The 14292-nt window shown below is 48.2% G+C and overlaps 1 protein-coding gene across 12 annotated transcripts in view; it reads left to right on the forward strand.

Moving 5' to 3' along the window:
- ZMYM4 (zinc finger MYM-type containing 4) overlaps nucleotides 1-14292 on the forward strand; it is a 1242519-nt gene that overhangs the window by 976542 nt on the left and 251685 nt on the right. For all 12 annotated transcript variants that reach the window (XM_069223800.1, XM_069223806.1, XM_069223798.1 and 9 more), the window contains exon 22: nucleotides 5254-5425. In XM_069223800.1, the coding sequence (XP_069079901.1) occupies nucleotides 5254-5425 (172 nt within the window). The remainder of the gene's footprint in view (nucleotides 1-5253; nucleotides 5426-14292) is intronic.

Genomic DNA, 14292 nt, shown 5'->3' on the forward strand with positions numbered 1-14292 from the left:
GTGCTCACCCTAGCCCAGGTCTTGGCTGCCCTCCACCATCGAGAATAGATGGTGGCATTGGACCTGCAGGACGCTTATTTGCGTATACCTGTCTTGGAGGTGCAACAACTCTATCTGTAGTTTGGACCGGAGCATTTTTAATTTGCTATGCTCCCCTTTGGTTTCACCAGTGCCCATAGGGTGCTCACGAAAATGATGGCAATGATATGAGCACACCTTCGGAGGTCAGGTGACCCAGTCTTCCTTTACCTCGTGACTGGCTTTTGAAGATGGGCTTACCTCAGGCAGTCCTTAACCACTTCCAGACTATGACAATCCTTTGGGCTTCATTATCAGTGTGCCAAAGTCACACCTGACTCTTCAGATGCTCCCCTTATCTTATGGGCACAGTTTGGCTTCTTGCCTTTTCCCCGAAATAGAGAGCTAAGGAGAGTCAGGCTATCATCCTTATCTCTCAGCCTCTGTTTTGTATTTCATTGAGGTTGCCTCCAAAGCCACTTGGTCTGATGTCCTCTTGCACCCTGCTGGCCAAGAGTGCAAGTGGCATTTGTGGACTCTGCAATGGGATCTTAAGTCTTAGTAGGCCCAACATCAAGGGGACCTGTCCCACCACGTCGAGATCTCGTAGAAGACTTTGAAAGCTCTGCAGTGATAGTTATTGGACCATGTAGGGAAATGGCTCTTTGTTGCAATTACCTCCCACTTTTTTTTCCTGATAATGATGCTGACTTGACTAAAGTGTTCTGGGACCCTGCTAACCAGGCCCTAGCACCAGTGTTCTTCCACTAAAAATATAGCATTGTTTCCACAATTGGCACACCTCTGGCACACAGATAAGTCCCTTGTAAAAGGTACCAGTGGTACCAAGGGCCCTGTGACCAGGGAAGGTCCATAAGGGCTGCAGCATGTGTTGTGCCACCCTAAGGGGCCCATCATCTAACACATGCACACTGCTATTGCATATTGTGTGTTGGTGGGGAGAAAAGGGTAAAGTCGACATGGCATCCCCCTCAGGATGCCATGCACACAAAATACTGCCTGTGGCATAGGTATGTCACCCCCCCCCCTAGCAGGCCTCAAAGCCCTAAGGCAGGGTGCACTATACCACAGGTGAGGGCATAGCGGCATGAGCAATATGCCCCTGCAGGGTCTAAGTCTGTTATTAGACATTGGAAGTACAGTGTGGCCATATTAGGTATATGGTCTGGGAGTTTGTCAGAACGAACTCCATAGTTCCATAATGGCTACACTGAACACTGGGAAGTTTGGTATTAAACTTCTCAGAATAATGAACCCACACTGATGCCAGTGTTGAATTTATTTCAAAATGATCACAGAGATCATCTTAGAAGATGCCCCTTGTATTTTACCCAATCCTTCAGTGCAGGACTGACTGGCCTGTGCCAGCCTGCCACGGAAACAAGTCTGACCCCCGGGGTGAGAGCCTTTGTGCTCTCTGAGGCCAGAGACAAAGCCTGCACTGGGTGGAGGTGCTTCACACCTCCCCCTGCAGGAACTGTAACACCTAGCAGTGAGCCTCAAAGGCTCAGGCTTCGTGTTACAATGCGCCAGGGCACTCCAGCTAGTGTAGATGGTGCCTATGTTATTTGGGCCCTCCTTTGACCTCTGCACCTGACCGGCCCTGTGTTGCTGGTGCTGTGAGTGGGGTTGCCTTGAACCCCCAACGGTGGGCTGCCTATGCCCAGGAGACTGAACTTGTAAGTGCTTTGCTTACCTGAGAAACTATTACTTACCTACCCCAGGTACTGTTGATTTTTGCACTGTGTCCACTTTTAAAATAGCTTATTGACGTTTTTCCCAAACTGTGTATACTACTGTATTAATTAAAAGTTCCATACTTACCTGTGTGAAGTACCTTACAATTTATGTTCTTACAGAAATTCTGAATCTTGTGGTTCTAAAATAAATTAACAGAAGAATATTTTTCGATATGAAAACCTCTTGGCATGGAGTAAAGTCTTTGAGTGTGTGTCCCTCATTTATTGCTTGTGTGTGTACAACAAATGCTTAACACTATCCTCTGATAAGCCTACTGCTCGACCACACTACCACAAAATAGAGCATTAGAATTAAACCCTTTTTACCACTGTCTTACCTCTAAGGGGAACCCTTGGACTCTGTGCATGCTATTTCTTAATTTGAAATAGTACATACAGAGCCAACTTCCTACAATTGGGCTTAAGAGGACAATCTAAGTTGGAAGCGTTTCAAGCACTGTTCAAAGTCTCCATCCCCTTCCTCCAGGGCTAGAAGGAGAAACACAAAAAGAGCAAGAAGCTCCTCCGAAAGTAAGTCACTCTCCCACAGGTCCTTTGTCCTCGGAGACATTGCTGGTCGACACTTAGCGGGTGATTTGCATGTGCCTGACACTGCTCCCAAAATAAGATCTTGAGGAGAGGCCCATCACATCATTGCAGAGGAACAATTCCAGGAAAGACTACATGAAATCTTTGATACTACCTCAGGCACCCTGGAAAAGGACTTGGATCAAGATCCACAAGAGGGATTTCAAGACCTATAATTTCAAAGTGGCTTGGGCACTTCTCAATAACTAGCAATGGACTTCCCCACTGGACCACCGCTGCCTGAAGTGATGTATCTTCATAATATTATAGTGGAAGCTGCAGAGGCGTGAGATGCATCTCCCAACTGCAGATAATAAAACTAATGTCCTCACGGAGGTGCTCCTACCATCAACTACTAGAACAGAAGCCCCTTTAACCTCTTGTGTGCCCTGGGCGAGGTGGTTACGTGCGCAGCCATGGCGCTCATGCGCCATGGACATAACCACCTTGTCCAAGTACCGGGCCATGGGGGAAATGTTAGCGCTCCCTCCAGGGGCATCGCACCCCCCTCCCATCGGCAGGGATTGAAGGTGAATCGCTCACCACCACCACCCCAACCGGGGCATATTGCCCTATTATAATTAGGCCGATCTGCTCCCCGGGGGTCAGAAACCGCTAGTCACCAGGGATCTATGTTTTTTGGCACCAATTTCACACAAGGAGAGCGACCCCTTAGGCAAGGGGGGTGATTTATTTTAGGCCATTCCTGCCCTCCTTGGGGGACAGATCGGCCTAATTAAAATAGGTACCAGGGATTGGTGTGTGTATGTTTTGTTTGGGGGCTTAGTACATGCTGCAGCCCATGGGGAACTCCTGGTTCATCAATTCCCTGGGTACTAGGGACTTATATGGGGGCACCAGTATGCCAAATATGGGGTTTTTGTGATCCATGCATCTAAGATTAAAGGGAGAGAGCACAGTCACTGGGGTCCTGGTTAGCAGGATCCCAGTGAACACAGTCAAAACATACTGAGAAGAGGCAAAAAGTGTGGGTAACCATGATAAAAAGAGGTTACCTTCCTACACTGATGTCGCACTTCAAGATTACAAAAGTGCAACCAGTTGCCCTACAACCTGATTTTGAATCAGTGCCTCTACCAAGCAGAAAGCACCAGTAAAATCTCCATTACCTTTTTGGCTCCATCTCTGAACAAGGTACACACCCCAAGATGGAAATGATGATGTTGGGAAGGGTAATGATTTTCTCCCCCCTCGCTATACACATGACAACTTTTACATGGGCCTGTGTGCTTGATACCTCCACAAAAATGGGGTTTGGGTTGCCATTTGGACTAGCAAAAGAAGTGTGTGCTTCCGTTGCAGTAGTTGTCAGACAGGCAGCTGAAGCAGTTACTTTATATATATATAGTGGTAAAAATCTTATTTTTTTTTATTCTTTCTCTCCCTTTACAATATTTCTCTTGGTGTACTCTGACAGTGTCCTGTTTTCTGCATTGTAGGATTCATGAACGTAGATTAGTCCCACATATGTGCTTGAACACCAGAACATTTATTTGTGTGTGTTTCTGACTTTTGAGGTGGCCGCCTCAGAAATAAGTCTGGTGACACCTTCATATGTCTGTGACAGGTCAGCTGTAACTGCATTTTATTTAGTGTTGAAATATGCAATTAATTAATAACAACTGGCCTAAAACACTGCTGTAGTTGCAGAGACAAATGAATGGAAAGATGCCTGTAGGTCAAAAATGCATCAACTGCATTCAGTATACATTGTAACTTTTTAGAAAGCCAGAGCTTCCAGTATCTACCATGCACTCTGTCAGTTTGTCTCACAGGCTCATTTCTTTTTTCTGTCTCGTGCTGACTGGACCTCAGAATACTTAAGAGGTTCTTCACCACATTTACATTTTTTCTGAGGCTTTTTCCTCAGAAATAAATCCTTTTACAGTTCATTCAATGTGCTTTTAACAGTTTTTGAGAATTCTTGTGGTTGGCGATTTTTCTCTCTCTTCATTATGCCTTCACCCTTTGTAAAGATGTCCCAGTGTGAGAAAAAAAATTCCTTCTTTGGATCCCCAATATTTATGCGTGGTCTGCCTTCCAGCTTCCCACAGTGTAAAAGGCAGTCTTAATTGTCAGAAAATGTCAAAACGAGCTTTGAAGGACAGGGAAATTATTTGCCTGAGAGGAACATTGGAAAATTTCATGCCTGAGAGGAACATTGGAAAATTTCAGAGCAGAAGCTGCAGAGTAATGAGACCTCTTCTGCCAAAGGCTGTTCCCATGAAAATATTGTAAATTTGTGACTTAAACACATCATGTGGAACTCGGGTTGCAAGAAAGTAAAATTTCCTTTCTTCACCCACTGAAGTGGTCAGCTGTTGGGAGACTCGAGCTTGAGCAAGGACAGGATAATTGTGCACTCCTACTGCTTCCAGGTCTGTATCTCTTCTGCATGCACGAGGAACTGATGCCTTATGTAACTTTTATGTATTTGAGATAACATTACATGGATGTTGATTCTATTCTATCCAAGTGGGTGTGGGGATGTGGGTTTGGGGTGTGTGTGTGTGTGTGAGGGTGTGCTTAAGAAAGCCACTTGATCTTCATCCTGAACATTGTGTGTATTAGACCTGCTGCTTCGTACTCCTTTTCTGCACCACCACTTTTAGTGGAGCTTCTGCTACTTTCCCTATGCCTATTTTTTGTTTTCAGAAAGTTGTTGTGATAGTGAAACGTAGTAAAAACGTTTGTGCTATTCGTCTTTGTCAGTACTTGTTTCATAAGAGTTCCTTTTTACTCAAAATGTACTAATTTTTCGAGGACGCCAACGTCACAATAAAGCATGTGAATACGCAGGTGAGTTGAGTATTATGAATGCCTGGCAACTGCCTGCTACTGAGTGTGTTCTTTTTTTCCTCCACAGGGGAGGAAGAGATCAGTTGTGTCTGTGGAACCCAGAAACCTGATTCAGGGCTCCTACCCTGGCTGCTCAGTTTTAGGATCAACCTTGAAGTTCATGTATGGGGTTAATGCCTGGAGAAACTGGGTTCATTGGCGGAATGCACAGGAAGACCAAGAAGAATTAAAATTTGGAGGTGCGTTTGTTTGGCTTCCAGGAATACTGTTAACCTGCTGTCTTCTTTAATAGATAAATGTCTTGTTGCTCTTCAATTTAGACAAGATTATACATGGGTTGCATTAGGAAATGTGTATTAAAGGCATTTCTGTGTGGCAGCAAAGATATCAAAAGAATGGTTTAAGTTGTGACCATTGAGTATGTGTTTTTACTTCATTCTGTTCTCTGTTTGTCTAGTCTTTTGCTTAATGCGGAATAAACAGCCCTTACAAGTAACAGAAATTGACATTGAGGTTTAGCTTCCTGGTTGGGTGGTATGAATTGGCACTACTGTTGGGCAGCAGTTTATATTAAATATATTAGCTTTGATGAAGTAGTGCATTTTATTTTCTACATTTATAGATGCATTTTGATAAAATTCCCACTTTAGATTTTTAAATGGAGAGTTTTCATTATTGAATAGGTATGTACCATGTGTTAGTTGGCAGGTTCTTTTGGTTGATATCAATCATAATACTTCAAATTGATTCATTACGGCTGGTTTTGAAAAATAGAATAAAATTATGTACCTAATCCATAAATATAATTCCAAGGCATATATGAGTAATACACCCATTGGTGTGTTTTTTGTTTTTTTTTGTTTTTTACTGACTGCAGTAATAGATGAAATAATTTTGGCTGCAGAATGCCAAGGTCCGTTCTGATGACATTGAAAACCTATTATATCAAACTTGTTCTAAAGAAACATAGCTGTAACCCAGTCGGGCCATCACATGTTAGATTCTCATCCAGTGGCCCTTTCATTGTAAAATGCATTGGAAGAGCAACCTTTGGCCAATTTATTTTCTATTTGTTGAAGGGTCGTTTTTATTTCTGACTACCAAGCTGTGTTTCAGTTGTCTTCTCAGATGGCCTAAAGCTACTCTTTACACAGACGCAGTCCCTGCCCTTCCACTGTGTAAGGAAATGCCTCCTTGGCATGGTTACCCCCTGACGTTTTGCCCTTGCTGATGCTAAGTTTTGATTGAAAGTGTGTTGGGACCCTGCTAACCAGGCCCCAACACTAGTGTTATTTCCCTAAACTGTACCTTTGCTTCCACAATTGGCACAGCCCTGGCACTCAGATAAGTCCCTTGTAATCGGTACCTCTGGTACCAAGGGCCCTGATGCCAGGGAAGGTCTGTAAGAGTTGCAGCATGTCTTATGCCACCCTGGGGACCCCTCACTCAGCACATGCACACTGCCTCACAGCTTGTGTGTGCTGGTGGGGAGAAAAAGACTTAGTCGACATGGCACTCCCCTCAGAATGCCATGCCAACCTCACACTGCCTGTGGCATTGGTAAGTCACCCCTCTAGCAGGCCTTACAGCTCTAAGGCAGGGGCGCTATACCACAGATGAGGGCATATGTAAATGAGCACTATGCCCCTACAGTGTCTAAGCAAAACCTTAGACATTGTAAGTGCAGGGTAGCCATAAGAGTATATGGTCTGGAAGTTTGTCAAACACGAACTCCACAGTTCCATAATGGCTACACTGAAATCTGGGAAGTTTGGTATCAAACTTCTCAGCACAATAAATGCACAGTGATGCCAGTGTGGAATTTATTGTACGATGCACCCAGAGGGCAACTTAGTGATGCCCCCTGAATACCAGCCTGACTTTGTGTGAGGCTGCCAAGTTTCTGCCAGCCTGCCACAACCAGACTAGTTGCTGGCAACATGGGGAGAGTGCCTTTGTCACTCTGTGGCCAGGAACTAAGCCTGCACTGGGTGGAGGTGCTTCACACCTCCCCCTGCAGGAACTGGAACACCTGGCGGTGAGCCTTAAAGGCTCACCCCCTTTGTTACAGCGCCCTAGGGCATCCCAGCTAGTGGAGATGACCGCCCCTCCGGCCACTGCCCCCACTTTTGGCGGCAAGGCTGGAGGAGATAATTAGAAAAACAAGGAGTCACCTACCAGTCAGGACAGCCCTTAAGGTGCCCTGAGCCTGAGGTGACTCCTGCCTTTAGAAAATCCTCCATCTTAGTTTTGGAGGATTCCCCCAATAGGGTTAGGGATGTGCCCCCCTCCCCATAGGGAAGAGGCACAAAGAGGGTGTAGCCACCCTCCAGGACAGTAGCCATTGGCTACTGTCCTCCCAGACATAAATTTAATATTTAGAGGCACCCCAGAACCCAGGAAATCAGATTCCTGCAACCTGAAACAAGAAGGACTGCTGAACTACAAGCCCTGCAGAGATGATGGAAGATGACAACTGCTTTGGCCCCAGCCCCACCGGCCTGTCTCCTGACTTGAAAACCTGCTACCAGCGACGCATCCAACAGGGACCAGCGACCTCTGAAGCCTCAGAGGACTGAAGCCTCAGAGGACTGCCCTGACCCCCAAGACCAAGAAACTCCTGCGAGCAGCGGCTCTGCTCAACAACAAGCAACAAACTTGCAACTTTTCTACAACTTCAAAGATCTCACTCTTCCTGCCGCAAGCGTGAGACTTCACACTCTGCACCCGACGCCCCCGGCTCGAGATCCTGAGAACAAACACTACAGGGAGCACTCCCAGTCGACTGCGACCCCGTAAGAAGCCCGAGACAACCCCCCTGGACCCCCACAGCAACGCCTGCAGGGAGAATTCAGAGGCTCCCCCTGACCGCGACTGCCGGTAACAAAGGACCCGACGCCTGGACCAAGCACTGCACCCGCAGCCCCCAGGACCAGAAGGAACCGAACTTCAGTGCAGGAGTGACCCCCAGGCGACCCTCTGCCTAGCCCAGGTGGTGGCTGGCCCGAGAAGCCCCCCTGTGCCAGCCTGCACCGCTAAGAGTGACCCCCGGGTCCCTCCATTGTTTCCTGTGCAAAATCCGACGCCTGCGCTGAGTGTGTTTTGCGTGCCTACTTGTCCCCCCCCCCCCCCCCCCCTTTCCCCCCCCCCCCCCCCAAGGCTCGGGTACTTACCTGCTGGCAGACTGGAACCGGTCAAAGAATTAACTCCAGGCCAGTAGGTTTTTATATAGAAAAATATTCTTTTCTTAGCTTATTTTAGAACCACAGGATTCAGATTGCAGGTAAGTACATAAATTGTAAGGTACAGGGCTTAGGTAAATATAGAACTTTGAATCAAAACAGTAATGTACACATTCTTTCATAAAATGGCAATAAGCTATTTTAAAAGTGGACACAGTGCAAAATTCAACAGTTCCTGGGGGAGTTAAGTATAGTTAGGTTAATGTGGTAAGTAAAGCACTTACAAGTTCAGTCTCTGGGGCAAAGGAAGCTCACCTGTAGGAAGTTGGCTCTGTTTATACTATCTCAAAGTGAGAGATAGTGTGCACAGAGTCCAAGAGTTCCTCTCAGAGGTTGATAGTGGCAAAATTAAATAACACTAATGCTCTATTTTGTGGTAGTGTGGTCGAGCAGAAGGCTTATCAGAGGGTAGTGTTAAGCATTTGTTGTACAATAAATGAGGAACACATGCTCAAAGAATTAGCTCCAGGCCATTAGGTTTTTATATAGAAAAATATCTTTACTTAATTTATTTTTAGAACCACGAGATTCAAATTTGAGGGTACATACAATACAAGGTACTTAACACAGGTAAGTATAGGACTTTGATTTAAAACAGTAGTACAGTTTTGGTTAAAATGGCAAATAGCTATTTTAAAAGTGGACACATGCAAAAATCAACAGTTCCTGGGCGAGGTAAGTTTTGGTTAGTTTCTCAGGTAAGTAAAGCACTTACACACTCAGCCTCCTGGGCATAGGCAGCCCACCGTCGGGAGTTCAAGGCAACCCCAAAGCCACAGCACCAGCAACACAGGGCCGGTCAGGTGCAGATGTCAAAGGAGGGCCCAAAAGCACGTAGGCGCCTATGGAGAACGGGTGCTCCGGTTCCAGTCTGCTAGCAGGTAAGTACCTGCGTCCTTGGGGAGCAGACTGGGGGGGGGGGGGGGGGTTGTAGAGCAGTGGGACACACACACACAAGCACGCAAAACACACCATCAGCGGCACGGTGGCGGGTGGGTGCAGTGTGCAAAGTCGGCGTTGGGTTTTGTATTGAAAACAATGGAGAGACCTGGGGGGGGTCACTCTTGCGAAGCAGGCAGGGCACAGGGGGGCTTCTCGGGCCAGCCACCGACTAGGCTAAGATGAGGGCTACCTGCTGGTCACTCCTGGGGGCTGCGGGTGCAGTGCTTGGTCCAGGCGTCTGATTTCTTTACCAGGTAGTCGTGGTCAGGGGGAGCATCTGTATCCTCTCTACAGGTGTCGCTGGGGGTGTGGGGGGGTGTAGAGAGGTTAGCCCAGGATGGACAGGCCATCCGAGTTGCCTGGAGATCCTCTCTGGGTCGTTGGTTTCTCTGTACATGGGCCAGCGGCGTCGGGTGCAGAGTGGTGGGGACTCACGCTTCTAGAGTGAGGTGAGAATCCCTTTAAAGATGGATTCTTCTTGCTTGGTTGGACAGGTCCGCTGTCCACAAAGAGTTCTTGATCTTTTGTGGTTGCAGGGCAGTCCTCGGAGTCGGCAGAGGTCGCTGGGCCCGCAGGATGCATCGCTGGTGCTGGTTCTTTGAAGTTGGAGACAGGCCGGTAGGGCTGGGGCCAAAGCAGTTGTCGTCTTGCTTCTTCTCTGCAGGGCTTTTCAGCTAAGCAGTCCTTTGTAGGTCGTCAGGAATCTGATTTCCTGAGTTCAGGGTCAACCCTAAATACTAAATTTAGGGGGGTGTTAGGGCTGGAGGGTAGTAGCCAATGGCTACTGTCCCTGAGGGTGGCTACACCCTCCTTGTCCCTTCTCCCTTTGGGGAGGGGAGCACATACCTATTCCTATTGGGATAAATTCTCCAAAGCAAGATGGAGGATTTTCTAAGGAGGGGGGTCACTTCAGCTCTGGTCACCTTAGGGGTGGACCTGCTGAGGGGGTGACTTTTTTTCTCTTTATCTCCCCGGAGTTGCCGCCAATAGTGGGGGCTGTGTCCAGGGGGAGCTGGCATCTTCACTAGCTGGAGTGCCCTGGGCTGCTGTAACACCAGGCTTGAGCCTTTGAGGCTCACCGCCAGGTGTTACAGTTCTTGCAGGGGAGGAGGGAAGCACCTCCACACAGTGCAGGCTTTATTCCTGGTCACAGAGTGCACAAAGGCACTCGCCTCATGTGGCCAGAAACTGGTCTGGAAGTGGCAGGCTGGCAGAGACCGGTCAGCTTAGCACTAGAGTTGGGCTGGCATGCAGGGGGCATCTCTGAGATGCCCTCTGTTTGCATTTCTCAATAAACCCCACACTGGCGTCGGTGTGGATTTATTGTGTTGAGAAGTTTGACACCAAACTTGCTGGTATTCAGTGTAGCCATCATGGAATGGTGGAGTTTGTGTTTGACAGACTCCCAGAATATATACTCAGTCTGGCTACCCTACACTTAAAATGTTCAAGAGTTGACTTAGACACTGTAGTGGCATAGTGCTCATGCAGCTATGCCCTCACCTGTGGTATAGTGCACCTTGCCTTAGAGCAGTAAGGCCTGCTAGAGGGGTGACTTAGTATACCACAGGCAGTGGGTTGAGGGCATGCCACTCTGTTGGAAGTTGGCTCTGTATGTACTATTTCAAAGTAAGAAATAGCATGCACAGAGTCCAAGCGTTCCCCTTAGAGGTAAGAGAGTGGCAAAAAGAGATAATTCTAATGCTCTATTTTGTGGTAGTGTGGTCGAGCAGTAGGCTTATCAGAGTGTAGTGTTAAGCATTTGTTGTACACACACAGAGAATAAATGAGGAACACACACTCAAAGACTTACTTCAGGCCAATAGGTTTTATATAGAAAAATATATTTTCTTAGTTTATTTTAAGAACCACAGGTTCAAGATTTACAATCAATACTTCAAATGAAAGGTACTTCACTTAGGTATCATAGGGACTTTGAATCAGCAAAATTGCATGTACAGTTTTGGCAAGAATGACAATAAGCTATTTTAAAACTAGACACAGTGCAAATTTCAACAGTTCCTGGGGGAGGTAAGTATTTGTTAGTTTTGCAGGTAAGTAAACCACCTACAGGGTTCAAAGTTGGGTCCAAAGTAGCCCACTGTTGGGGGTTCAGGGCAACCCCAAAGTTACCACACCAGCAGCTCAGGGCCGGTCAGGTGCAGAGGTCAAAGTGGTGCCCAAAACGCATAGGCTTCAATGGAGAAGGGGGTGTCCCAGTTCCAGTCTGCCAGCAGGTAAGTACCCACGACTTCGGAGGGCAGACTAGGGGGGGTTTTGTAGGGCACTGGGGGGGGGACACAAGTCAGCACAGAAAGTACACCCTCAGCGGCACGGGGGCTGCCAGATGCAGAGTGCAAACAGGCATCGGGTTTGCAATAGATTTCAATGGGAGACCCAGGGGTCTCTTCAGCGAAGCAGGCAGGCAAGGGGGGGCTCCTCGGGGTAGCCACCACCTGGGCAAGGGAGAGGGCCACCTGGGGGTCGCTCCTGCACTGGAGGTCGGATCCATCAGGTCCTGGGGGCTGCAGGTGCAGTGTCTTTACCAGGCGTCGGGTTCTTGGAAGCAGGCAGTCGCGGTCAGGGTAAGCCTCTGGATTCCCTCTGCAGGCATCGCTGGGGGGGTCAACTCTGGCTACTCACAGGGTTGCAGTCACCAGGGAGTCCTCCCTGTAGTTTTGTTTCTCCGCAGGTCGAGCCGGGGGCGTCGGGTGCAGAGTGCAAAGTCTCACGCTTCCGGCGGGAAACGTGGAGTCCTTTTAAAGTTGTTTCTTTGTTGCAAGTTTTGGTTTCTTTGGAAAAGGGCTGCTGTCCTCGGGAGTTCTTGGTCCTTTTAGATGCAGGGTAGTCCTCTGAGGCTTCAGAGGTCGCTGGACCCTGGGGAGTGCGTCACTGTTGCAGTTTCTCTCGAAGTTGGGGAGACAGGCCAGTAGGGCTGGGGCCAAAGCAGTTGGTGTCTCCATCTTCTCTGCAGGGCTTCAGGTCAGCAGTCCTTCTTCGTCTTAGGTTGCAGGAATCTAGTTTCCTAGGTTCTGGGGAGCCCCTAAATACTGAATTTAGGGGTGTGTTTAGGTCTGGGGGGTTAGTACCCAATGGCTACTAGCCATGAGGGTGGCTACACCCTCTTTGTGCCTCCTCCCTGAGGGGAGGGGGGCACATCCCTAATCCTACTGGGGGAATCCTCCATCTGTAAGATGGAGGATTTCTAAAAGTCAGTCACCTCAGCTCAGGACACCTTAGGGGTTGTCCTGACTGGCCAGTGACTCCTCCTTGTTTTTCTCATTATCTCCTTCGGCCTTGCCGCCAAAAGTGGGGCCGTGGCCGGAGGGGGCGGGCATCTCCACTAGCTGGAATGCCCTGTGGCGCTGTAACAAAGGGCGTGAGCCTTTGAGGCTCACCGCCAGGTGTTACATTTCCTGCAGGGGGAGGTGAGAAGCACCTCCACCCAATACAGGCTTTGTTCCTGGCCACAGAGTGACAAAGGCACCCTTCCCATGTGGCCAGCAACATGTCTGGTGTGTGGCAGGCTGGTAAAACTAGTCAGCCCACACTGAAAGCCGGGTATGTTTTCAGGGGGCATCTCTAAGATGCCTTCTGGGGTGTATTTCACAATAAAATTTACACTGGCATCAGTGTGCATTTATTGTGCTGAGAAGTTTGATACCAAACTTCCCAGTTTTCAGTGTAGCCATTATGGTGCTATGGAGTTCGTGTTCGACAGACTCCCAGACCATATACTCTTATTGCTACCCTGCACTTACAATGTCTAAGGTTTTGCTTAGACACTGTAGGGGCATATTGCTCATGCACCTATGCCCTCACCTATGGTATAGTGCACCCTGCCTTAGGGCTGTAAGGCCTCCTAGAGGGGTGACTTATCTATGCCATGGGCAGTGTGAGGTTGGCATGGCACCCTGAGGGGAGTGCCTTGTCGACTTAGTCATTTTCTCCCCACCAGCACACACAAGCTAGCAAGCAGTGTGTCTGTGCTGAGTGAGGGGTCCCCAGGGTGGCATAAGAGATGCTGCAGCCCTTAGAGACCTTCCCTGGCATCAGGGCCCTTGGTACCAGGGGTACCAGTTACAAGAGACTTACCTGGATGCCAGGGTGTGCCAATTGTGAAAACAAAAGTACAGTTTTAGGGAAAGAACACTGGTGCTGGGGCCTGGTTAGCAGGCCTCAGCACACTTTCAAATTATAACTTAGCATCAGCAAAGGCAAAAAGTCAGGGGGTAACCATGCCAAGGAGGCATTTCCTTACATACTCTGAGGGGAGTGTCATGTCGACTTAGGCTTTCTCTCCCCACCAGCACACACAAGCTGGAAGGCAATGGGCATGTGCTGAGTGAAGGGTCCCCAGGGTGGCCTAATATATCTTGCAGCCCTTAGTGACCTTTCCTGGCCACAGGGCCCATGGTACCAGGGGTACCTTTTACAAGGGACTAAACTGTTTGCCAGGGCTGTGCCAATTGTGGCTACAAAGGTACAGTTTTAGGAAAAGAACACTGGTGCTGGGGCCTGGTCAGCAGGGTCCCAGCACACTTTCTATCAAAGCTGGCATCAACAAAAGGCAAAAAGTTAGGGGGGAACCATGCCAACAGTGGCATTTTCCTACATACTCCCTTTGAGCCAATGCGCAATTGTCCTTTATGGCTCCTTACTTCGAAAACTTTTTCTTGTTGCCATCACTTCTTTTCGCAGTGAGTGAGCTTCAGGCTCCATTTTTGTCTGTGCACCCTGACAAAGTGGTGTTACGCACTGAGGCTTCTTTCCTTCCCAAAGTCGTTATGCCTTTTCATATAGGCCAGTCCAGCACTGTGCCCAATTTTTGCACACCGCCACATCCTTCTCATGAAGAGGAGATACTCCACCTCCTGGATCCAAAAACAGCGTTGGCGTTCTATCTCAGTCATACTAAAGAT

This window comes from Pleurodeles waltl, chromosome 3_1, assembly GCF_031143425.1.
Source record: "Pleurodeles waltl isolate 20211129_DDA chromosome 3_1, aPleWal1.hap1.20221129, whole genome shotgun sequence".
In the NCBI taxonomy this organism is placed as follows: Eukaryota; Metazoa; Chordata; class Amphibia; order Caudata; family Salamandridae; genus Pleurodeles; species Pleurodeles waltl.